Source organism: Petromyzon marinus, chromosome 2 (assembly GCF_048934315.1).
Source record: "Petromyzon marinus isolate PM22_M1 ecotype Great Lakes invasive population chromosome 2, UKy_Petmar_22M1.pri1.0, whole genome shotgun sequence".
In the NCBI taxonomy this organism is placed as follows: Eukaryota; Metazoa; Chordata; class Hyperoartia; order Petromyzontiformes; family Petromyzontidae; genus Petromyzon; species Petromyzon marinus.
The window spans coordinates 8,507,638-8,531,255 of record NC_133668.1 but is presented as its reverse complement, the minus strand read 5'-3'; the positions used below and the strand labels follow the sequence as shown (position 1 = coordinate 8,531,255).

At 49.6% G+C, this 23,618-nt stretch overlaps 1 protein-coding gene across 2 annotated transcripts; it reads right to left on the bottom strand.

Annotated features, from left to right (window-relative positions):
• Positions 1 to 1,689: 1,689 nt before the first annotated feature.
• LOC116944283 (uncharacterized) lies at positions 1,690 to 18,857 on the bottom strand. 2 transcript variants are annotated; one of them, XM_076069284.1, is made up of 3 exons: positions 16,839 to 18,857; positions 8,959 to 9,260; positions 1,690 to 5,561 (listed from the first exon to the last, which is right to left on the bottom strand). In XM_076069284.1, exons 1-3 carry the CDS (start codon positions 17,590 to 17,592, stop codon positions 5,346 to 5,348), a joined length of 1,272 nt encoding a protein of 423 aa, XP_075925399.1. In that variant the 5' UTR covers positions 17,593 to 18,857; the 3' UTR covers positions 1,690 to 5,345. The 2 variants fall into 2 exon arrangements, with proteins under 2 accessions (XP_075925399.1, XP_075925402.1); XM_076069287.1 differs by having other exon boundaries at positions 8,959 to 9,146; positions 16,839 to 18,844.
• Between the last annotated feature and the right edge of the window lie 4,761 nt (positions 18,858 to 23,618).

Below are 23,618 nucleotides of genomic sequence, written 5' to 3'. Positions count from 1 at the left end.
GTAGCGTCCTTCACGAGCCTCGTCCACAGAGGCCGATCTTGACACCGCTGGTACCAGTCATCGGCAAGTCCACTCAGCTCCACGGCCTCTTGTACCACATCACTCCATCTCTTCTCTAGCCCGTGTCCACTCTCTTCACAATTGCCACCCAACATCACACGCACAATTATACACACACACAAAAATCTTCGCGCACTACCTTCACGTATATATTTATTCAACCCGAAAAACTGCCCGCCCCTTACGGATGTCCACCCCTACCAGCGGAGCTCTTCATCATCACCAACGATCACTCAAACTAAACAGACCACAAATTACCGTAAATTATCTCCCCCCGATCCCTCTCACGTTCTCAACATTCAGCTCGCAACAACAGCGCGCGTCCGCCCAGGGCCACTTTGTACACGTGCAGCCGTCAGTATGGGGGGAGCGGTGGGAGAGTGATTAGCGCACTGCGCTACGAACCCGGATGTCCGTGTTCATTTCCCAACTGTGGCTTTAGCCTCCGTGTACAAATGACAACCGAATACGTTTTGTCGCCCGTCCCCTCCGCCTCACCAACCCACGCTTGAACTGCGTGGTGAAGTATGCTCAATCACACCACGTGCGTTGAGAGGCTTTCCTGTAGCAGTCCGTGTCCCTGCCCTGCGACGACCTTCTCTGCCCCTACCACCCATTTCCGCGACCTTCCTTAGCCTTCCTTCCCTGAGAAGGCTGACGCTTCGGGCAATGACTCTTCTTCAGAGCAGAGAAATAGCAACGATTGGCTACTGTATGTACTTTGAGATCGTACTTTGCATTGTGAGGCCAAAATAAAACTGGGAAATGTTTTAAGTTCATGAAGGAACAATTTGAATACTGAACTAAGAGTTTGTTTATTGTTACTTGAATAGCTCTTGTATATTGGCGTACAAAACGTTGGCAACTCAACTAGATGGTTAATCGCAAATATTGTTACAAAAAGTATGTAGGAAGCAGTGAATACGATTATGAACACATTTTCAGATCTGTTATTTAAATTAACAAAAAAACGTTATTACAAAGTAAGGAATTCCAATTTATACGAGGTCACGTGATAATATACCGTAATGTGTGTGCATATGCGTGGTTTTAATTTAGTATACGGCGGAAGATTAGGGATGTTTCATCCAGCAGCGGATCGACCACGGCTGCGGCTGATGATGATGATGATGGCCCAAATTTCGACACACACGACGTACCCAGCTAAACAGTTCGGGGGGGGGGGTCAAATTGTTTTCGTCCCAAGAGGACTAAGTCGGAAATATGTTTTCCCAACTCTGGTTTTACTGCATCCACTACATCCAGAAGATGAATATATTTATAGCAATTAATATAGAAAAAAAAATGTAACATTCAGAATTACTACTTATTATATACAATTTTACTTTTCGCGGGGGTGGGGGGGGGTGGCGTGCTCCCTCCCCTCGTCACCCCCTCTCCTGCCTCGTGCCTTCAGTTGAAGATAAGAAGCTCCCAGGACGCGGAGCGAAACGTCGGACACTGAGTAATGCCGGTCAACAACACCCACGCAACGATCAGTGAACTTCCATTCACTTCGATGAAGTCACCAGAACGCCTTTGTGTTGTTGTAAATAGGACCACGCATGTGCACGTAGCGACACGTGAAGGGTAAAGGACACACACACACACACGAGGGTAGCCGCGGTGTTAAGATCATCAACTCGTGTTTATTCTACACAGCAGCAGGAGCGGCATCAGCAGCGGCGGCAGCGGCATCAGCAGCAGCGGTAGCAGCAGCAGCGGCGGCGTGGTTCCACGGACGGATGTCAGTCCGCACGCCAGAACTCAGACGGACTAACCTCCTCCCTACACCTAACACTGGTCCGGTACTTTAATATCTAGATTAAAGCAACGCAATTTCATGAAAACAATGAAGAACGCTCACCATTGAGTCGCTCTTAACATCGAGAGAGGAAGCGCACACACACACACGCACACACGTCAAGCCCGTTACACTGTAAACATTGTGATCATCCTGAGTAAACACTTTAACGGTGGCACGCGCGCAACGCCGAAGCCTGTTCGGATGTACTCTGTGCGAATGGGTGCCAGACAAAGGCGCAGCCCTGCAATGTCTCGCTCGCCCTCACCGCCCGGCGGAGATCCCCTCTCAGAGGCTACTTGTGGCCTATTCCTCCACGCTGCCCAGACGTCTCGGAAGAGGTGGGTGTACCCACACTTTACCCCACCCGTGTACACCCGCTGGGTGGACAGAGTGCACGGGAGGTAAGAGCGGGCTGTGTGCGATGTAAGAACCAGGACCCGTTGTTGTTTCTACTGCCACGAAACGACGAAACTTTGGACTGTGCTAAACACGACACCACGGCAAGCGTCGTGTATTGTGGATGACACGTGTGTGTATTTAGCGAAGCGATACAAACTCTGAGTAATTCGATTATTTAAAATAATGATTAACTCGCGTGCGGCAAATTCACGCTCGCAAAATCTGTGCCTACGAACATCAATGTCAGGATTGACCAGACCCCAGTCCTCGTGACCCACCACGGCGCTCCTGTTAATGGTTACCAATTATTCTGTTATCAAATATAGTGGGGGTGGGGGGGGAGGTTAGTAATACGCTGCACGTGCCTGATGATTGGTTAACACGTCCCACGGGAAGTAACCGGAGCTGAGTGAAATTTTAAAGAAACGCAGCACACTCGCCAATGACACTCTGTGGCATTAAACGGGAAAATTAAATAGGGCGACGTTTCCAGCAAAGGCCCTTTTAATAGCACGTACATATTTTCATGATATTTACGTGCCCTTCATAGCACGTGAATATTTACGTGCTATGAAGGGCTATTGCCCGAAACGTCGCCTATTACATATTTTTTTGGACAACAATGTTGCGTGTTTTGATGTTGTTGTTGCTGCTGCTGCTGTTGTTGTTATCTGTGCTCGTGCACCATTGGCAAAAGCAGCATCACCAAAAAGTTCGCTTGAAATCAAGAGCGCTCTCTCTGTCTCTCTCTCTCTCTCCACGTCACGTGGGACGCGCGCTCTCCACCCCCCGCCAACCTCCCACCGTCTTTGTTGTCGTGGCACCGTCGTCGTCGGGGGCGCTTCCGATGATGTTTGAGCAGCAGCAGCAGCAGAAGCAACAGAGCAGCAGCAGGAGCAGCAGCAGAAGCAGCAGCAGAAGCAAACAGCAGCAGCAGCAGCAGTCTTACGACCACAAGCTCGGACTCTCGTGCTTTTGTCTTTAGCAAGGGGTGGGGTGGTGGGGGGGGGGGGTCGGACTTCTCAGGGGGTGCTGCTCACGGCTCTCTGTCGCCCTGAGGCCTCCTTGGTTTATCTGTCTGATCTGGGCTCTACGGTGGCTAGGAGATGTTTACTATCTCGCCTGGTAGACAGGAGGTCGTGGGTTCGATGCGGATATCTGACGCCTGTATATTTGGAGTGTGCGTGTTCTCCCCGTGGTAACGTGGATATTTCTCCAGGTCCTCCCGTTTTACTGGCCATATTTAGGAACATGCGTTTAGATAACGGTATTTGGCTCTCTTGTAAAATGCCACGTGATAAGCCACGTTGTTGATCTATCATTTGTGGCCAGGTCGCTTCTGAAAAAGAGCTATGTAGCTTAGTGGGCCTTAGCTGCTAACTCCACTCCTTCAGCTACTGCCCGTCGCCAGGCAGTGCAAGAGAGTGGGTGCAAAGGCAAAGACCCCCCAGCATCGTCTTAATATATTTATTGGGGCCAAGTGCTGTTAGCGAGTCGCACCTATGAAGGCGAGCGGCTCGACACACGAGGGGGTGGGTGGCCAGCACCACGCCTGGCGGCCTTTGTCTCCCCAGTGGCGATGTTACCACACCGCACCGCGTACTCGTTTAAGGCTGAGTCGACCTCGAGGAAGCCCAGACCTGGTTCATATATTCGTCACTGGTGTCGGCCGTGAGCGGGAATCGAGCTCGGTTCGACTGGTTCATAGCGCAGTGCGCTAACCGCTACGCCGCCGCTCCACACACACGCACACACACACGCACACACACAATCACACACACACAATCACACGCACACAATCACACACACACAATCACACACAATCACACACACAATCACACACAATCACAGACACGCGCACACACACAATCACACACACAATCACACACAATCACACACACAATCACACACAACCACACACACAATCACACACAATCACACACACAATCACATAAATCACACACACAATCACACACACAATCACACACACGCGCACACACACAATCACACACAACCACACTCGCCCTGCACTGCGGTCACTCAACATCGTCCTGCAAGCACATTCATGAAATATGCCGAGCGTGATTTTGTTATCAACACATTTATAAATGTATATGGTGTGAACGCGATCTTCACGCTGAGTTCCACTTTGCTCTATGCAGTTTAGCTTCGTGCTCCCATCTGTCTGTCTCGTGTTCACCTTCTGAAGCGCTCGCTCGTCACCGTGGCGTGCGCGATGAACACCATCACCACCACGTGACTTTTCTTTCGTGTTGTGCGCGGTGCATTTAGCGCCACAGCGCGTGGATTTGTAGCGTTTATTTTCATTTGTTTGCCGGTAACTTTGTGTATTTCATATCGGAATCGCCTCCAGTGCTGTTGCTGCTGGCGGCAATAAAAGTGGTTTAAAAGTATGTCTCTCTCTCTCTCGCTCTCAGTCCGTAACGGCAACAATACCTTTGGGTTATCTCGGGAAAGTCTCCCTGTGTCTCAAGAGTATTTGAGAGGAGAAGGAGGTGCGGCATTGTGTGGGATCATTTGGGCGAGTTCCTTCTCAACGCGTGGTGTATCTTCGCAAGAGGACGGACGCTCGACTATCCGGGGAAATAACCCCCCCCCTCCCCCATCACGCACACGAGGAGATAGAGTGCAAAGGTCCGCACAGATGGGTTCATCAATCCACTCGCTTTAATACTGTACTGCCATTTCCTGACCACCTCCCGAGTTCAGCAGCGCGTACGGCAGTTTCGCGCATCTCTATTTGATCCACCGACCTTCGACTCCACAGCGCTGGTTCAGGAGGCGTGCATCACCATTTCCGACCTGTTCTCTATAACTTCCCCTTTGTCTTGTGTGTGTCTCAATATATCTTCCATTGATGCTGGGTGTCTCTCTCGGTCTCAGCGTCTTTGTTTCTTCCCCGTGTGTCTCAGTCGTGTCGCAGTGAATCTCCCGATGACTCCCGCTCTCCCTCCATCTCTCCCGCTCTTCTTCTTCTTCACGGATGACGGAGAACAGACACGTGGGCGGACTCGCTGCTCCAGTTGGGAGTCAGAAGAAAGGAGGCCCTGCCGCGCTCTCAGTCGGAGTCGTCGTCGCCGCTCTCGGGGGGGCTGCTGCCCTCGGTGGAGCGCCCTGCCCCCCTGTCGCGGCTGCCCCGGGGCCCGGGCAGCTCCGCGGGCAGCAGCTGCTCTTTCCGCACGTGCGCCAACTCCGTGTCGCGCACCGAGGCTCCCTGCTGGCCGCCCTTCACGCGCTTCCATTTCATGCGCCGGTTCTGGAACCAAACCTTGACCTGCGGGAGAGCAAATGGGCGAATCATCGAGATCGAGATGCCACCGTCATGGCCAAAAGCCGTGGGATTGATGCCGCCATCACCACCTGACACCTCGCTACAATGTGTTCTGCACATGGGGGGGGGGCTATTCACGAGGAATAAAAAAAACAGGCCCTTTGTAGGGGCCTCCTGTGTGTGATGTCTAGAGCAATTTGACCCTCTCCCCACATCTCCCCGTCTGTGCGGCCCTGACCCCCTCGCTGCTACACACGAGAGACGCGGCTTACACATTTCAAGCTGTGCCCTACCAGTGTCCCACCATCTGATCTCAGGTCTTCGCCTTCCTCGCTGGACTCGTGGAGACCACTCCAACGCCTGTCTCAATAACCGGCCCTTCCGCCTTCCACCCAGCGCAACCATTACTCCCGACTCGTGCGGAACAACGCTCGCCTGCCCGTGGACTCTCGTCCACTAAGGCACTGCTCATCCTGTCTTGCCTTGACATTTCTAGCAGCCGTCTCTGACAGCTGTGCTCAAATTCATATCATGAACTTATTTTCTAACTGATAGGCATTTTTTTTTAAATCAACTTAGGTAGACCCTCGAGATTCTCATAGCATTACATAACAGAACAAAAATACGTGGGGATCCGTCTGTTTAGAGAACCGATTACAATAATAGAGAAAATGTATGGAGATAAATACATTGTAATTATAAGCCTATGTCTCCCGCCGATCTCAATATGCGTGGATGTTGAACTTCTTTCGCACCGCTGTGATGCACAGGGCCATCGCTGTCACAATTTTCAAACAGTTATTTGGAAGGAAGTAATAGGACCACTAGAAATCATTGAGGTGTCTATAAATGGATTGCATTTTGTCGTTTTTCTCCAGATGCATCCTGATCGGACTAGCAGCGCCACGTCACGAGGTCAATAATCAATTCTGAACTCCCGCAGTGAGCAGTGTAACACACTGTGTGAGGGAATGGGTGGCGGAAGGAGATAAACTAAACTTAACTACTAACTTTTTTTTTTAAACCAGGTAAGACCCACTGAGCTATATAGCTCTTTTTTCAGAAGCGACCTGGCCACAAATGACAGCTCAACGAAGTGGCTTATCACCTGGAAATGTATAGCAGCCAGATACTCTATAAACGCACGTTGATTCAAAATGTGGAAGGAAAATCGAAGGACCTGGAGAAAAATCCACGCGAGAAACGGGAAGAGAACATGCAAACTCCAAATATACCGGCGTCATGGACGGGATCGAACCCCACGACCTCTTGTATACCAGGCGAGATAGTTAACATCTCGCCACCGTAGAGAAACCAAGGTCAGTCAGAGAAACCAAGGGGCCTCGGGGCGACAGAGAGCCGTGAGCAGCACCTCCGAGATGTCCGAACTGTATAACATCAGCGGGCTACTTCCGAGATAACTTTCAGTGACTTTTTGCGTGCCTTACTCTATGACATTTTGAATTCTCCGAGCGAGAATTGACCAAGTAAAACGTTCGACCGGCAGAACAGCACGGGAAGGGGTGTGGAGTCAAGGGGACAATGCAGAGGTGGAGCAATGAAGCACGGTTCGTACGCACGTGCCACGCGTGTCTTGTGGCATCGCGATATCGCGAGAGGAGGCGATGGCTGTGGGGTGTGGGGGGGGGGTTGAGGAAATCGCTGACAGAGGCGGCTCTCCACCTGAGGACGAACTGTGGCAGATTCGTGCTTTCATTGCAATGAGTTCCGGTCGAACGGTGTTCATGTCAGCCGGTTGGCTAGACATTACTGTTATTCTGTCCATTCGTTCCATTTCATCATGGTTTATTGGCTGTTATTGTATTTTAGCGTTGATTTTACAAACGCAGAACCAGACAGCCCAGTCGCCAGACTACAATTAATAAATAATAGCCGCGAATTACTATGGTTGTTAACGTAAGGACAGCATCACATTATTCATTAACGAAATAGCGTTAACATCATACGCCTCTGTGTGCACAATTTGACGAAATATGCGACAACGCCAATGTTCATTTACAGCCCTCTATAGATCCACTGCTGGATGAAGGCCAAGCGGTGGTGGTCTTGGTGGCTGATTGACCACGCGCCATCACGCTGGTCAGAGCGGGCTTGGTGAGGCGATGGCAAAGGAGTGGTTCAGATATCACTCAGCGCTGATTTTCGCCACTGTCTGTAATCGAACTCTGGTGGCTGAGATTTTAGCGCAGTGTGCGTGCCAACCACTGCGCCACCGCTCTGGAACACGGAACGTCTGTTTCGGATTTTGACGAAAAAAAGCTGCCGGTGTTGCCATCACTCCACGTGGAAAATCGCAGTGGCCATGATTTTCTCTCAGCCATCTCGTATCGAACGTGAAGCACGCGCACTGCAGATAAGGGTCTCGCCACGACCCTGAGGGTCGTGCGAGTTATTCGACCATACTACACCACGCTGGTCAATGCGGGTTGAAGGCGGGGAGCATAGCTTGGTACTGACTCTCTCAATAGCCGGCGCGCGTGGGTGTGTATCCGTGGTTCTTGGCGGGGACCCACACCCCCCACGGACATACAGCCACTCACGCACCCATCACATTCACGCACACGTACGCGTTGGTGGGTGTGCGCATACGTGGGTCTCGGCACGAACCCACACCACCCACGCACCTTATACACCACCCACGCACCTTACACACCACCCACGCACTTTGCACACCACCTACGCACCTTATACACCACCCACGCACCTTACACATTAACGCACACCCAGCCACGCACCTTATACACCACCCACGCACCTTACACATTAACGCACACCCACCCACGCACCTTACACACCACCCACGCACCTTACACATTAACGCACACCCACCCACCCACGCACCTTACACACCACCCACGCACCTTACGCATTAACGCACATCCAGCCACGCACCTTATACACCACCTACGCACCTTACACATTAATGCACACCCACCCACGCACCTTATACACCGACAACCTTACACATTAACGCACACCCACCCACCTTATACACCACCCACGCACCTTACACATTAACGCACACCCAGCCACGCACCTTATACACCACCCACGCACCTTACACATTAACGCACACCCAGCCACGCACCTTATACACCACCCACGCAACTTACACATTAATGCACACCCACCCACGCAAAATACACCGACAACCTTACACATTAACGCACACCCAGCCACGCACCTTATACACCACCCACGCACCTTACACATTAACACACACCCACCCACGCACCTTATACACCACCCACGGACCTTACACATTAACGCACACCCAGCCACGCACCTTATACACCACCCACGCACCTTACACATAAACGCACACCCAGCCACGCACGCACGTGCTTGGGGGCGGGCGGGCGAGGAGGTTGGCACGCACCTGCCGCTCGGTGAGGTCGAGGTTGACCGCGATCTCGTATCGGCGCAGCCTCGTCAGGTAGTTGTGGTGAGCGAACTCGGCCTCCAGCTCGCGGATCTGCTCCTTGGTGAAGGCCGTGCGCTCCTTGCGGGGTCGGGACCCCGACGCTTCGCTGCGAGGGCACGGCTCCGACTCCCCCGGGCTGGCGTCTAGCGCGCCGCGCGCGAGTTCATCGACGGTCACAGTTGGACGCATTGCGCGCTGACGCCGCGTCGACGGTGGTGCACAAAGCAGGCTTGACGACGTTTCGGGCGATGGCCCTTCTTCATAGCACATGAAGAAGGGCCACATAGGGGGACATTTCCAGCAGTCGATTAACAAAGGGATGTTACACGGTTTAAGCGCCGGAGCTGATTTAACAGCGAATATGCGAACACTTGTCCAGGGAGGACACGCGGACATAGACGCATACGTTTAAATGCAATCAAAAAGACAAAGATCCCCCGTATATCTTTTAACAGACTGTTAAAAGACAAGTGCTGTTAGCGAACACGTATGAAGGCCGGCACGGCGCACGTAGGGGGTGGGTGGTCAACACCACGCCCGGCCGCCTTTGTCTTCCCAGTGTTGATGTTTACAGACCACACGAAGTACTCATTTAAGGATGATTCGACCTATTTGAGGCCCAGGACCGGTTCATATATTCGCAACTGTTATATTGGTCGCCAGGTTTGTAGCATAGTGTGCTAACTACTACGCAACATCTCCCCAAACAAGTATACAAAATACAAACGCATACAGGCACATGTATACAATATTAATACAGACACAGATGTACACACACGCATTCATGAACTTACACAAAGACGAACACACGTAGGCGCGCAGACAGCATACACATACGAGTGTGTGTGTGCGCGTGTGTATATTTTGTATATATACGTACATACATATGCGTTTACAAATGAAAAAAAAAAGAACCCTAAATAACACGTGATGCTGCCCGAAACATCGCCAATGATGTTTCCCTTGAAGTCAGCATTCTTGACGACCGTGTTGAGTTGTTGTTGTTGTTTGTATGTGCATCACTGCCAACGCACCGGCAGCATCACCAAATAATGTCTACAAAAGCGTTTGTAAAATCGAGAGGACGACTGTAAGACTGTATCCCTCTTCAAACATTTATACCTAGAAAACAAATATCCACGCACGTGTTTTAATTGTAATTGAGGTGAATGCACCGAATGAGTTGGAATAATGAAAAGGTGTTTACACTCGAGCACGTGGAGCGTTTTTATCGTCGTGGATTGAAAGACGGTGACTGAGACACTTCGTACACCCTGCTTGGCTTCTACGAATGAGACCTTCGCATTGTCCGTAAATACGAATAAATAAATACGCACACAGACAGAGCATTAAACACACCCAAGTTTAAACGCAGGACAAAATTCTATCTCGCCATATGCGTCATCAGCACCGACGTATGACGTTACCACGGAAGAGAGGGACAGGGCACGGGGGTATCAATGAAGGGGTCAATGCACATTTATACGATCGATCGGTCTCATCGACTCACGAACGGATCTCAGGAACGGAATCCGTTCGTAAGTTGGGGACTGCCCCGTACTCTGTCTGCTATGAAGAAGGGCTCTTTCCGGAAACGCCAGCCTATTACGTACAGTATATGCATCGAATTTGATAAGACGAAGCCCATGGCTCGTTCAGTAATCGCTCACAATTGATGTTCGCCGCGACTTGGAATATAACTAAGTTTACTGGAGTCATATTGCAATGCGCAAACCACAGCGCCACCGCTCTATTGAAGTATTATTTACACCGGCACATTGTACTGTGTAACATTGAGTAGGCACAGGACGGGACTACCTTTGCAGATGACGTAACGGGGTCTTTAACGTCTGCATTAAAGTCTAAGTGATTTGCTGCTCGGCTCCTGTGTACAGTGACGAGCCAGTGGCGGAAATTCCACATTCCTATGGCGGGGGCGAACAGGGCTTTTGACGTGTGTGGTTATTATGTTATAATCGACGTGTATTTGACAGCAGACGGCAGACGCCTGCGTAAACGCGTCTCGGGGATTGTCGGCCGTGACAGGGTACACATACAGGCATTTAGCTGATATAGTGGTGCAGGGCAGGGACATGCGAGGCAGTCAATGGCACCTCAACCTTTGCCGTGCAAGCATCTCGCGGACAAACACAAAGATCCCCCCGGAAAGCCTTAATAGACTGTTGGGGCAAATGGTGCCGTTAGCGAGCCCCTATGAAGACCGGCACGACACACGAGGGGGTGTGTGGCCAGCACCACGCCCGGCCGCCTTTGTCTCGCCAGTGGTGATGTTTACACATCGCATCAGGTACTCATTTGATGCTGAGTCAACCTAGGGGAGGCCCAGGACCGGTATCAGATAACCGTCACTGGTGTTGGCCTTGACTTAAAGCTTTCGTGACTGCAGGAATTCCTATTCTTGGGTCTTTCGGTAAAGTCACCTAGATAGGTTCAAAGAAAATAACAAAAAAAACTACGACGTTTCGATCGCAACACAAGCGGTCGTCATCAGGAAAAGGGGCTTTGCTTCTAAAGGCAAACTGTTTATAAAGGTTTAAAATGGGCGTAGCCCAAATGTCAGCAGCATGGGCGGGGCAGCTAATGTTAATGTGAGTGGTGGGCAGCGACCGCGATTGGCGGTGGGTTTCCACCAATGAAGGGGCTGACAGGTAAAAATTAGCATGTTAATGTAAGATCGGTGAGTGGCCTCCACGGCGAATGCGCTGAGGTGGCTATGTTAATGTAAGAGATTAGCATTTTAATGTAAAATGGCAGAGCCACCGTCACGTCAAGGTAAGGCGCGCGAAGGTGGCTGTGTTAGTGTGAGAAATTTAACCTGTTAATGTAAAATCGGAGAGCCGAAAATAACAACATCGGAAGGTGGCATGATGGGAACATCACAGCCAGTTATGACTTAAACTGGTTGATAACGTACTTCCAATGATTGCTCAGTTTGTACCCATATTTTAGGTTCAAATTGTGTCTGTATATATGGATGGCTTCATGAACAAATATTTGTCGATAGCCAGTGGGTATGCAAAGAACCTTTGTCTTAGATAAATCAATATCGTGTGAGCCCACCGCAATAAAACAATGATCAGCCACGGCCAAGGTATTGGTCCTACCGTGTTTCAGATCTGCCTTGTGTTCACGAACACGGTCCGAGACATGTCGCTTAGTTTCCCCAATGTAACTACTGCCGCAGACACAGCTTAGTTTGTAGACGCCGGGATATTGCATGTCAGGGATCACATCCTTCACAGATGGGATCAGTTCACGAATTGTATTGACTGTTAAATCGGACCTGGATCTTGTGTTTGCTCATGATTTTTGAAATATTTTTGGTGCCCCTGTTATGGATGGCAAGGTTATGGTTTTGATTGGGTCCTCAGATGGTTCTTTCTCAACGGTTGGGGTGATAGCTTTACGCATTGTGTAGTCTGAATATCCATTCATCTTGAGAGCTTGGTGTACGTGTTCCAGTTCACTGGCTAGGTGATGATGGTCGGAAATACATCGAGTGTAGAGTTTTGATGCGGGAATTTTTCTGGGATGGATGGTGGTGGGAGTCAGGTTTTAGGTAGGCATCTGTATGGGTGGCTTTCCTGTAGACAGAGTTTCCCATTGAGCCATCTGGTCTCTTTCAATTAAAACATCCAATAATGGTAGCTTGCCATCCTTTTCCACCTCCATGGTGAATTTGATGGCTGGGTGTATGGAATTTATGTTGTTGAGGAATTGGTTCAGAGCTGGTCGGCCATGTGGCCAATTGAAAGGATAATGGCGACCCAAATATTATTTCCCGGACGAATGCAGCATGATCCTAAACATACATGTCATTAAAATCCATCATAAAAGGCTGATAATGACATAATTTTAACGGATAGTTTATAACATTTGAGTTGGTGGCCTAAATGATGAAAAGGCCGCACATTCAGTTATTTTGAGCTGGTGGTCAGGATAATGCTGAGAGTTTTTTGACATGCAATGCTACGCACTCATTGCACAATGTACCCCTCCGTGCCTCAATCTATGTAGCACATTTAGAGACCGCTACTGTGACATCCATCGAAATCCGTCGTCATCGCCAATGTGTGCTCATAATATCTCGATATCTACATCGGATCAAACCTCGCGACCGTCTTGCGACTCGTGCGTGGGCCACCCCTAAATTCTGCATCCTTCCGCTCCTCCCGCTGTGAAAAACATCGACGCTGCTCCGTGCAGCTGTGTTGAGGCCCTAAGTTGCCTCCACCTCTCCCTCTCCGCATCTCCTTGACCCTCTGCTCACGTTACTCCGTTTCTTTTCCATCGTTTTTCCCAATCTTCCTCTGCTCTCTCGCTTCCCTTTTGCCGTTCCTTTCCCAGACAATTACATCCTTGACCCTCCTGTAAACCCCTTCCCGTGGCGTGCCACGGCTAGAAAGTTGCGAGTAGCAATATTTGCACAAAACGGCACGGGCATACGCGTAAAATAACTTCACGGCTCACGGAATTTCTCCAGGATAAATACAGATTCTGATTCACACACGCACAGAGACATGTCTACATACATACACAGTATGCACCCACAAAGCATATATGCATCGACATATGCCTACACAAATACAAAAACGTAAAAATACACATATACACACGCAGACACATATCTTCACACAAATAAATAAATAAAGATACACACATACGTACGTGCACACATACATACACACACATACATAGTGTGTATATATATACAAATACACGCATACATCCGATGTTTGTGTCTCATTCGGTCCGAACGTGGTTACATATATATAGGACTTGATTTCTGGAAGATGAAACGAAAACATTATAAGGTCGCACTCATTACACAAAAAGGGCTCGCCACAAATGAACCACAATAGCTTGCTGAGCTCGTCAAGGGGCATGAACCATCACGCCATCTCCGCTCGTGATCCTCGCAGCAGCGGCTTATGGCGAACCATCGAAGAAAGACGGTGGTCACCGCATCGCGCGGCGCTTTCGGATGCGCTTCCGCGACCGTCTGGAACGCTCTTCCTTCCGATATTAGGAAGACACTGGAGCTACGCACTTTCAAACATAGATTGGAAATAGTTACTTTAGAACTGATTTTTTTTGTGTTTAGTTTGTTGTCCTTCCCCCTCCACCTCTGATTAGCACGGTGTGGCCACGTACGGTGCGAAAGAAGTTCAACATAATACAAACTCGGTTTACAGGACTTGATTGATTCAAATAGAGGTACTCCGCCAATTGCATCTGCTGCATAGCAAATAGAGAGGACAGAGAGATGGAGTGGATAGTGAGAGTTTTTACTTTTAAGGTAGTGGCATATGTAAACGTTTCTATGTTGTTTTTGCTTGTGCACTAGTACCAACGCAGTGTATAGTTGCAGAGGACTTTATTAAAAGAGAGGAACTCACCTAGTTGTATAGTACTTGGTTGCTAGAATAGAGGAACTCACCTAGTTGTATAGTACTTGGTTGATATAAGAGAGGAACTCACCTAGTTGTATAGTACTTGGTTGCTAGAAGAGATGAACTCACCTAGTTGTATAGTACTTGGTTGATATAAGAGAGGAACTCACCTAGTTGTATAGTACTTGGTTGATAGAAGAGATGAACTCACCTAGTTGTATAGTACTTGGTTGATAGAAGAGAGGAACTCACCTAGTTGTATAGTACTTGGTTGATATAAGAGAGGAACTCACCTAGTTGTATAGTACTTGGTTGATAGAAGATATGAACTCACCTAGTTGTATAGTACTTGGTTGATAGAAGAGAGGAACTCACCTAGTTGTATAGTACTTGGTTGATATAAGAGAGGAACTCACCTAGTTGTATAGTACTTGGTTGCTATAAGAGAGGAACTCACCTAGTTGTATAGTACTTGGTTGATATAAGAGAGGAACTCACCTAGTTGTATAGTACTTGGTTGATATAAGAGAAGAACTCACCTAGTTGTATAGTACTTGGTTGCTATAAGAGAGGAACTCACCTAGTTGTATAGTACTTGGTTGATATAAGAGATGAACTCACCTAGTTGTATAGTACTTGGTTGATATAAGAGAGGAACTCACCTAGTTGTATAGTACTTGGTTGCTATAAGAGATGAACTCACCTAGTTGTATAGTACTTGGTTGATATAAGAGAGGAACTCACCTAGTTGTATAGTACTTGGTTGCTAGAAGAGAAGAACTCACCTAGTTGTATAGTACTTGGTTGCTAGAAGAGAGGAACTCACCTAGTTGTATAGTACTTGGTTGATATAAGAGAGGAACTCACCTAGTTGTATAGTACTTGGTTGATATAAGAGAGGAACTCACCTAGTTGTATAGTACTTGGTTGATAGAAGAGAAGAACTCACCTAGTTGTATAGTACTTGGTTGATATAAGAGAGGAACTCACCTAGTTGTATAGTACTTGGTTGATATAAGAGATGAACTCACCTAGTTGTATAGTACTTGGTTGCTAGAAGAGATGAACTCACCTAGTTGTATAGTACTTGGTTGATATTAGAGATGAACTCACCTAGTTGTATAGTACTTGGTTGCTAGAAGAGATGAACTCACCTAGTTGTATAGTACTTGGTTGATATAAGAGAGGAACTCACCTAGTTGTATAGTACTTGGTTGCTATAAGAGAGGAACTCACCTAGTTGTATAGTACTTGGTTGCTAGAAGAGAGGAACTCACCTAGTTGTATAGTACTTGGTTGTTATAAGAGAAGAACTCACCTAGTTGTATAGTACTTGGTTGCTAGAAGAGAGGAACTCACCTAGTTGTATAGTACTTGGTTGATAGAAGAGATGAACTCACCTAGTTGTATAGTACTTGGTTGATAGAAGAGAGGAACTCACCTAGTTGTATAGTACTTGGTTGATATAAGAGAGGAACTCACCTAGTTGTATCGTACTTGGTTGCTATGAGAGAGGAACTCACCTAGTTGTATAGTACTTGGTTGATAGAAGAGAGGAACTCACCTAGTTGTATAGTACTTGGTTGATAGAAGGGAGGAACTCACCTAGTTGTATCGTACTTGGTTGATATAAGAGAGGAACTCACCTAGTTGTATAGTACTTGGTTGATAGAAGAGAGGAACTCACCTAGTTGTATCGTACTTGGTTGATATAAGAGAGGAACTCACCTAGTTGTATAGTACTTGGTTGATAGAAGAGAGGAACTCACCTAGTTGTATAGTACTTGGTTGATATAAGAAAAGAACTCACGTAGTTGTATAGAACTTGGTTGATAGAAGGGAGGAACTCACCTAGTTGTATAGTACTTGGTTGCTATGAGAGAGGAACTCACCTAGTTGTATAGTACTTGGTTGATATAAGAGAGGAACTCACCTAGTTGTATATTACTTGGTTGATAGAAGGGAGGAACTCACCTAGTTGTATCGTACTTTGTTGATAGAATAGAGGAACTCACCTAGTTGTATAGTACTTGGTTGATATAAGAGAGGAACTCACCTAGTTGTATAGTACTTGGTTGCTATAAGAGAGGAACTCACCTAGTTGTATAGTACTTGGTTGATAGAATAGAGGAACTCACCTAGTTGTATAGTACTTGGTTGCTATGAGAGAGGAACTCACCTAGTTGTATAGAACTTGGTTGATAGACTAGAGGAACTCACCTAGTTGTATAGTACTTGGTTGCTAGAAGAGAGGAACTCACCTAGTTGTATCGTACTTGGTTGATAGAATAGAGGAACTCACCTAGTTGTATAGTACTTGGTTGCTAGAAGAGAGGAACTCACCTAGTTGTATAGTACTTGGTTGCTAGAAGAAAGGGACTCGATAGTCGAGGACGTGAGTGACGTAAGAGAGGAACTCACCGCGGACAGAAGACTCCACCACGGGCTTCCTCCTGCCGGCAGTTTTCTTCCCGCACTCAGACGCGTTCGGCTGCTGCTGCTGCTGCGGCTCCTGCTGCTGCTGCTGCTGTTGCTGCTGCTGTTGCTGCTGTTGCTGTGGCTCCAGGCTGCAGGCAGCCAGGCGCGGGGAGGTCTCCCCCGCTGAGGCTGCGCTCGTGGGAGAGGAGACCGCCTGCTCAGCGGCAGGGGCGACCGCGTGCAGAGTGGACGCAGCCGCGAAGTGCGACGACGCCTGACGCAGCTGATGCTGCTGCTGATGCTGCTGCTGCTGATGCTGCTGATGATGATGATGCCACACGGACAATTGCTGCTGCTGCTGCTGTTGCTGCTGCTGTTGTTGTTGCGGATGATGGCTGTGATGGTGTTGTTGGTGGTGGCTTTCTTGTTGGTGCTGCTGCTGGTGGTGGTGATGGTGCTGGCTGCTGCTGCTGCTGTTGCTGCTGCTCTGATGATGGTGGTGGTGGTGGAGCTGGTGGTGATGGTTGCTGTGGTGGTGGTGGTGGTGATTGTGTCCGTTCGTCCGGGCCGTGAGTCCTGCGCCCTCGCTGGCTACAAACCCCGAGGACACGAGGCACGAGGCGGCGATGTCGGGGAAGGGCACTCGCTCTAGGGCCCCGCGGCCGTGCAGGGCCACGGGTGGGAAGTGATGAAGCCCTGGCGGTGGCGGGACACCGCTGTGCGACTGGTTCATGTAGCTGAACACGGCGTGATCCATGGCCCGATCTCTCCCAGCAAACCAAAACAACAACAACAAGGGCCAAACCAAACAGAAATAACAAACGTAAAAAAAATATATATGAAACCGCGTCTCCAGTCCCCCACGTTTAACAATCCTCCAAGCGAGCAATCATTCGAGATAGAGGTCACTCAGTCACTCTCTCTATATATAGTGACAGACTCGCACGCGCACGTGGACGCTGCTGCTGCTGCTGCCTCTGCTGCCAATACTGCGCTTCTCTGTGAAGCGGTGGCAGCAAGTCGTAGCAGGAAGGAACCCCACGTCAATGAGAGTGATCCTCTCCCCTGCCCGTCCCTCCTTCAAGACGGCCGCGTAGGAGGAACAGGAGGAGGAGAAGGAGGAGGGAATGCGATCCTCCTGTTATAAATAGAGAGTAACGAGAGAGGGGCGGTCTGAGGGCGAACAGCACCACCATCATCACCACACGCGTCTTTTCCAAGCCGCGCTGTGGAGCGGGGAGATGCAATTAAGCCCCCGAACGAGACAGATCCTGATTCACAATTGTTGCCGTCGTTGGGTTCGAATTGCGTCAACAATTTGTGTCGTGAAACCCTCCTCCACCCGACACAGCCAACGAATCAAGGTGTCACAAACGACGTGGCCACATGTGGTGACTGCTTCAGCGTCGCCGCCGGTCGCGTCGTTGTTGGAGAGTTGTCTCACGACACTGACATGGCTGACGACGCTTCGCTGAGCTGACGGTTGCAGCCAAAATAAATCACCTCTGAATCGTAATATCGGTCGCGAAAGCCGACCGCGCTTAAGAAAAAAAGAGACGGATCCTCTACGAGAAACAGACTCGCGGGTTATATGCAAAGTAGTGCGCGGGGCGGGGCAGATCTAATTATAGGGGTTAGTGGTGTGGGGGGAGAAGGGGGGGAACCATGCTTTCAGTCGAGGATGTGGGTGCTTCCACGTGCTTGATTGTCAAACGCGTTGTGTTTGGGAGCCGTGGCGCAACGGGGAGCGCGCGGCGCTACGAACCCGGCAGAGCCGAGTTCGATTCCAGCGCTCACGGCCAACACCGGTGACGATTATCTGAACATGCTCCTGCGCTTCTCCTAGGTCGACTGAGCCTCAAATGAGTAACTGGTGCGCTGTGTAAACATCGCTTCTCGGGAGATAAAGACGGCCGGGCGTGGTTGCTGGCCACCCACCCCCCCCTCGTGTGCCGTGTCGGCCTTCATCGGTGCTCGCTAACAGCACTTGCCCCAACAGCCTGGTAAGGCTATACGGGGGATATTTGTCTTTGATGTGTGTTTTTTTACTCGAGTGTGTGTACACGTGTATGTGTGTATCAATACCTCACGTGGAGGATGCACACACGCACGTGTGTATGTGTGCATTCAAGCCCTTGCGCCTACACGTGTGTGTGTGTATGTGTATCTCGAGTTCTAATGCGTATGTGTAGCCACACCCGTGCGTTAACGTGGATGTGTCACGCGTTGGCTACGTACGGAGCGAAAGAAGTTCAACATATATTTACATACGTGTGTGTGGAATTATAGCTATATCCGTGTATATATGTAAACCCGTGTGTGCACACCGACCAGTTGATGTGTACGTTTCGTTGCACGTGTAATGTTTGCATCTGTAGCGTTGTGTGTCTGTGTTTATTGAGTATGCGAGTTCGACTCCCACTCACGACCCACGACAGCCTTAAGATCAGTACCGTGTGTGTAAAAACCACCACTCGGGGAAACAAATGCGGCCTGGCGTGGTGCTCGCCATACCAACCACTTCTGTGTTGTGTTGGACCTTCATAGGTGCTCGCTATCAGCACTGGCCCCATCTTTCATAGGTGGTCGCTATCAGCACTTGCCCCAACAACCTGGTAAGGATATATAGAGGGATCTTTGGCTTTGTCTGTATGTACGTATATGTGTATGTACCTGTATATCCGACCGGAGCGGTAGTGTAGCGGTTAGCGCTACGCTGCGCTACGAACCCGGCGACCCGACTTCGATTCCCGCTCACGGCCAACACCGGTGACGATTATCTGAACCGGTCCTGGGCCTCCCCTAGGTCGACTCAGCCTCAAATGAGTACCTTGTGCGGTATGTAAACATCGCCACTGGGGAGACTAAGACGGCCGGGCATGGTGCTGACTACCCACCCCCCTTTGTGTGCCGTGCCGGCCTTCATAGGTACTGTTCGCTAACAGCACTTGCCCCAACAGTCTGTTAAGACTATACGGGGGATCTTTATCGTTGTATATATGTGTGTGGGTGTCGGGGGTGGGGTGGAGGACTCGTGCTGTGACGAGTCACCTGCTGTTGTCCATCAGTCGTGGCCGGGCAGCTCCAGACCCAATTATTGTCGGTATATTTTTTATGAGGGTGTGGTAGAGAAAGAGGCGTCGACTCTTCTTCCCGCAGAGCGCGGGAGGAAGAGTCGACGCAGAGGCGCGCCTTTCGCGCCACCTTTCCAAGCGAAAGCCTCGGCAGCGGTTTCATTCGATAGCCTCGCGACTCGTGCAAAGCAAGCCCCTCGCCAATCCACTGCTGGTTTGAAGGTCCACCTCCCCACGCCGTCGCTCGTGTTGGGATGCACGCGTGTTCGCGCGAGTGCATCTCCTGCCCGTGAGCCGGTAGTGTGGCGGTTAGTGTAGCTGCGCTACTTCGAAACCCGGGAGAACCGAGTTTGATTCCTGCTCACGGCCAATGTCAGTGACTCACCGGTGCTGGGCCTTCTCTAGGTCGACTCAGCCTCAAATGAGCACATGGTGCGGTGTGTAAACATCGCCACTAGGGAATACAAAGGCGACCGGGCGTGGTGCTGGCCCACCCAACAATCTCGTGTGCCGTGCCGTTCTTCACGGGTGCTCGCTAACAGCACTTGTCCCAACAGTCTGTTAAGGCTAAACGGGGGATTTGTGTCGGTGTGATGTGTGAACATGTGTCTCTTGGGGTCATATACGTGTGCGTGTGTGTACGTGTGTAGAGATGTGTATGAAGATTTGTCTCTAGGCCATGTACAAATGTGTGATGTCCTGATATATGTGTGTGTGTGTACGAGTGAAAGCGTGTATGTATGGACAGTGGTCATGTAATGCTTAGCGCACTGGGCCATGAACCCAGATATCTCAGATTGAGTCTGCTCACTACCAGCATCAGTTTGGTTAATATTTGGACCTGTCCTGGGCCTCCCCTAGGCTGACGACTCAGCTCGTAAATAAGTATTTGGTTTGGTGTATAAAACATCAGTACTTGAGGAGACAAAGGCGGTCGGGTAATGCCCCCCACTCCCTCTCCACCTGCGCCGTTCCGACAACTATAAGTGCTCACTAACAGTACTTGCCCCAAGACGTATCTAGAGGCTATACGGGGGGCCTACTGGACATATGTGAAAAAAAAAGAGCTTCATAACTCATAGGATTCTATCCAATCTAAACGAAAGACAAAGATTTTGATTCTGACTTTTGTCTTTGTGGGATGTGCGGCCTTTGCGCACATCCCAACACGGAGGCGCCACTCTTCTTCAAAGCGGCATCACACCACCACCCCCCCTCTCCCCCCATCGCGAGGCCGGCCTGTCACTAATCGGGAATTCCGTGCGTAATCCCGCTCTCCGGGATGACTCGGAGCGTGCCTGGATGCTGACCGAGCCAGGCGGAGAAAGATGACACCTCCTCGCGGAAGATCCGTGCAAAAGCCTCCTCTACCCGGTGGGGGTGGGGTGGGCACGTACACGAGTTGGTTCCGCACGGGATCCGTGCGCGCGACTTCGATTTCTGCGGCGGTTACACAGAAACAGCCTTGGTCCCTCACCGGGAATGCTGTATGTCACGTGCATACCAATGTCTGTGTGTGTGTGTGTGGTGAAGTAAACATAGCCTGTTGGCTTTCAGACCAAACTCTGGCAGAGAATCAGAAGGCCGAACCGGACCAGAGTATGTGCTTGCTTAAAGAAAATGCTCCTTGGTTATATTTGTATGGAAAGCCAATATGTAGGTCGGAATTCTTTCGCACCGTACGTAGCCAACCGTGCTAATCGGGTGTGCGGGGGAAGGACAACAAACTAAACACAAAAAGCAGTTCTAAAGAAATTAGTTGTCAATCTAGACTTCAACATACGTCACAAATATATATATATTTTTAATTCACATGCATGTGGAGAGACAGCGTGGAGTTGATAATCCATCGAAGATGCGGCACAGGAACGCATCATGAGTTTGCGTGGTGAAGTATGGTCGAAATAAAACCCCATCACGACCCGCACGGCGTGGAGAGGCCGTAATCCAGCAGTGGATTGATAAAGGGCTGTACGTGTGCACGTGACCATAAGGTTACACTTTTTTTGTTTTCAATAACGAAGCTTCAAACTCGTGCCAGACAGCCCACGTGGGACGCACGGGCTTGTATCCATTAAAGATCAGATATACTAGCAGCTTTGCGCCCGTGACACAGGGGAGTACAGAAGAGTCAATAATTTAATTAATGGCAATAGAAGAAGGAACGGGAAAAGGAAGATAAATAATGGGAAATTGGTGGAAAATGAATGGGGAAACGGGAGCAGAGTGTCAGGAGAGATGAGGATAGAGAGCACGAGGCTGTACAAGGACCTCGACACCGCACGGTGCAGCGTCTGTTTTCGCAGCGGGTGGGAAGCGAGGATGGATTCAGAGTGGGGGTGGCCACGCAGAAGTCACGTGATTTACGGGAGGCTTGAGCTGATTTCGATGTTTTGTATTCCCACGACGCGTGCGTACGTGGCCTGCATCATCATCATCACCCTCTAAATACAGCCACGGATATGTTGACGGATATTGTTCCTAATTTCGCTTGTGACTCGAGAACCAAAAGTAGTAGCACAGGGATGCGCCAAAACACCATAAATCAACATCACACACAACACACACACAACAGACACACACAACACACACCACACACAACACACACACAGACACAACACACACAACACACACACAACACACACACAACGCACACAACACACACACAGACACAACACACACGCAGACACAACACACACACACACGCAGACACAACACACACACAACACACACACAACACACACAACACACGCACACAACACACACACACACAACACGCTTTACAAAATGTACACATTCCTCTTTTAAGATCGCGGGAAACTGACGGGAGGAGCGAGAAAATACATTGTGCGGAGAGGACTAAAGACTCGGGGAACTCATCTACTGCACCGCAATCCGGAAGCCACGAACACGATGGTTCTTTATTGCACTATGTAACACGATTTTTGACCCTGGGTAGTAAGTGTTATTTTATAAATGCTTATGCCTCAAAAGTACAGAAAATGGCTATTATTCCCCACAAACTTTGCTCTTGTGACCAGGACTTTACGTGAAGGAATGACACAAATGCACACACTACGTTTTCTCATTGACAATAGCTACATTTCAAAATATCACTGTCCTGGTCACAAAAGCAAAGTTCGTTAGGAATAATAATAATAAGCCATTTTCTGTACTTTCGAGGCACAAACAATTGGAAAATAACACTTACGACCCAGGAGCAATTTTTATTTATTTATCTATTTCATTACACAGTGTCTAATCGATGAACGTGTGAGCCTGAGCGAGGCGCGCTCGCGCCTTGGACGAAGACGAAACAGGGAGAGCGGAGATCGCTCCCGACCCACCAACGCATCCGTCCGTACCGATCCGTCGCCCCCGCGAACCGGCGGCAACCGCAGCCGGCGCGCCCTCGGTGTCAAAATGACACCGAATTAAGGCGCCGCCGTGGCTATGTGCGTGATGTCTAATTTACAACGCCGGCGAGAATGTTGGCAGGGGTTGAAAGGCGTCCCGGGCTTGAGCGCCTGGTGCTGTGCCCCCCTCCCACCCCCCTCCTCATCCACCGTGTGGCCTTTAAACAGGATCTGCTGGGGCAGCCGCCGCGTGAGGAGCCGGAGGGGAGGGGGGGTGTTTTTAGTGCCCTCACTCCATTTAGATTATGTTTATTTTCGCCCAGGGCACGCCACGCTCATGCCTGCCTCTTCAG

What these genes read in the sequence shown, in the direction of transcription:
- LOC116944283 (XM_076069284.1), bottom strand. Translation starts at nt 17,592, where the DNA reads ATGGATCACGCCGTGTTCAGCTACATGAACCAGTCGCACAGCGGTGTC. An exon ending in GGTGGAGTCTTCTGTCCGCG is followed by an intron (nt 9,261 to 16,838) that starts GTGAGTTCCTCT and finishes TGTGCTATGAAG; the next exon opens with AAGGGCCATCGCCCGAAACG. An exon ending in TCGACCTCACCGAGCGGCAG is followed by an intron (nt 5,562 to 8,958) that starts GTGCGTGCCAAC and finishes GCTCTCCCGCAG; the next exon opens with GTCAAGGTTTGGTTCCAGAA.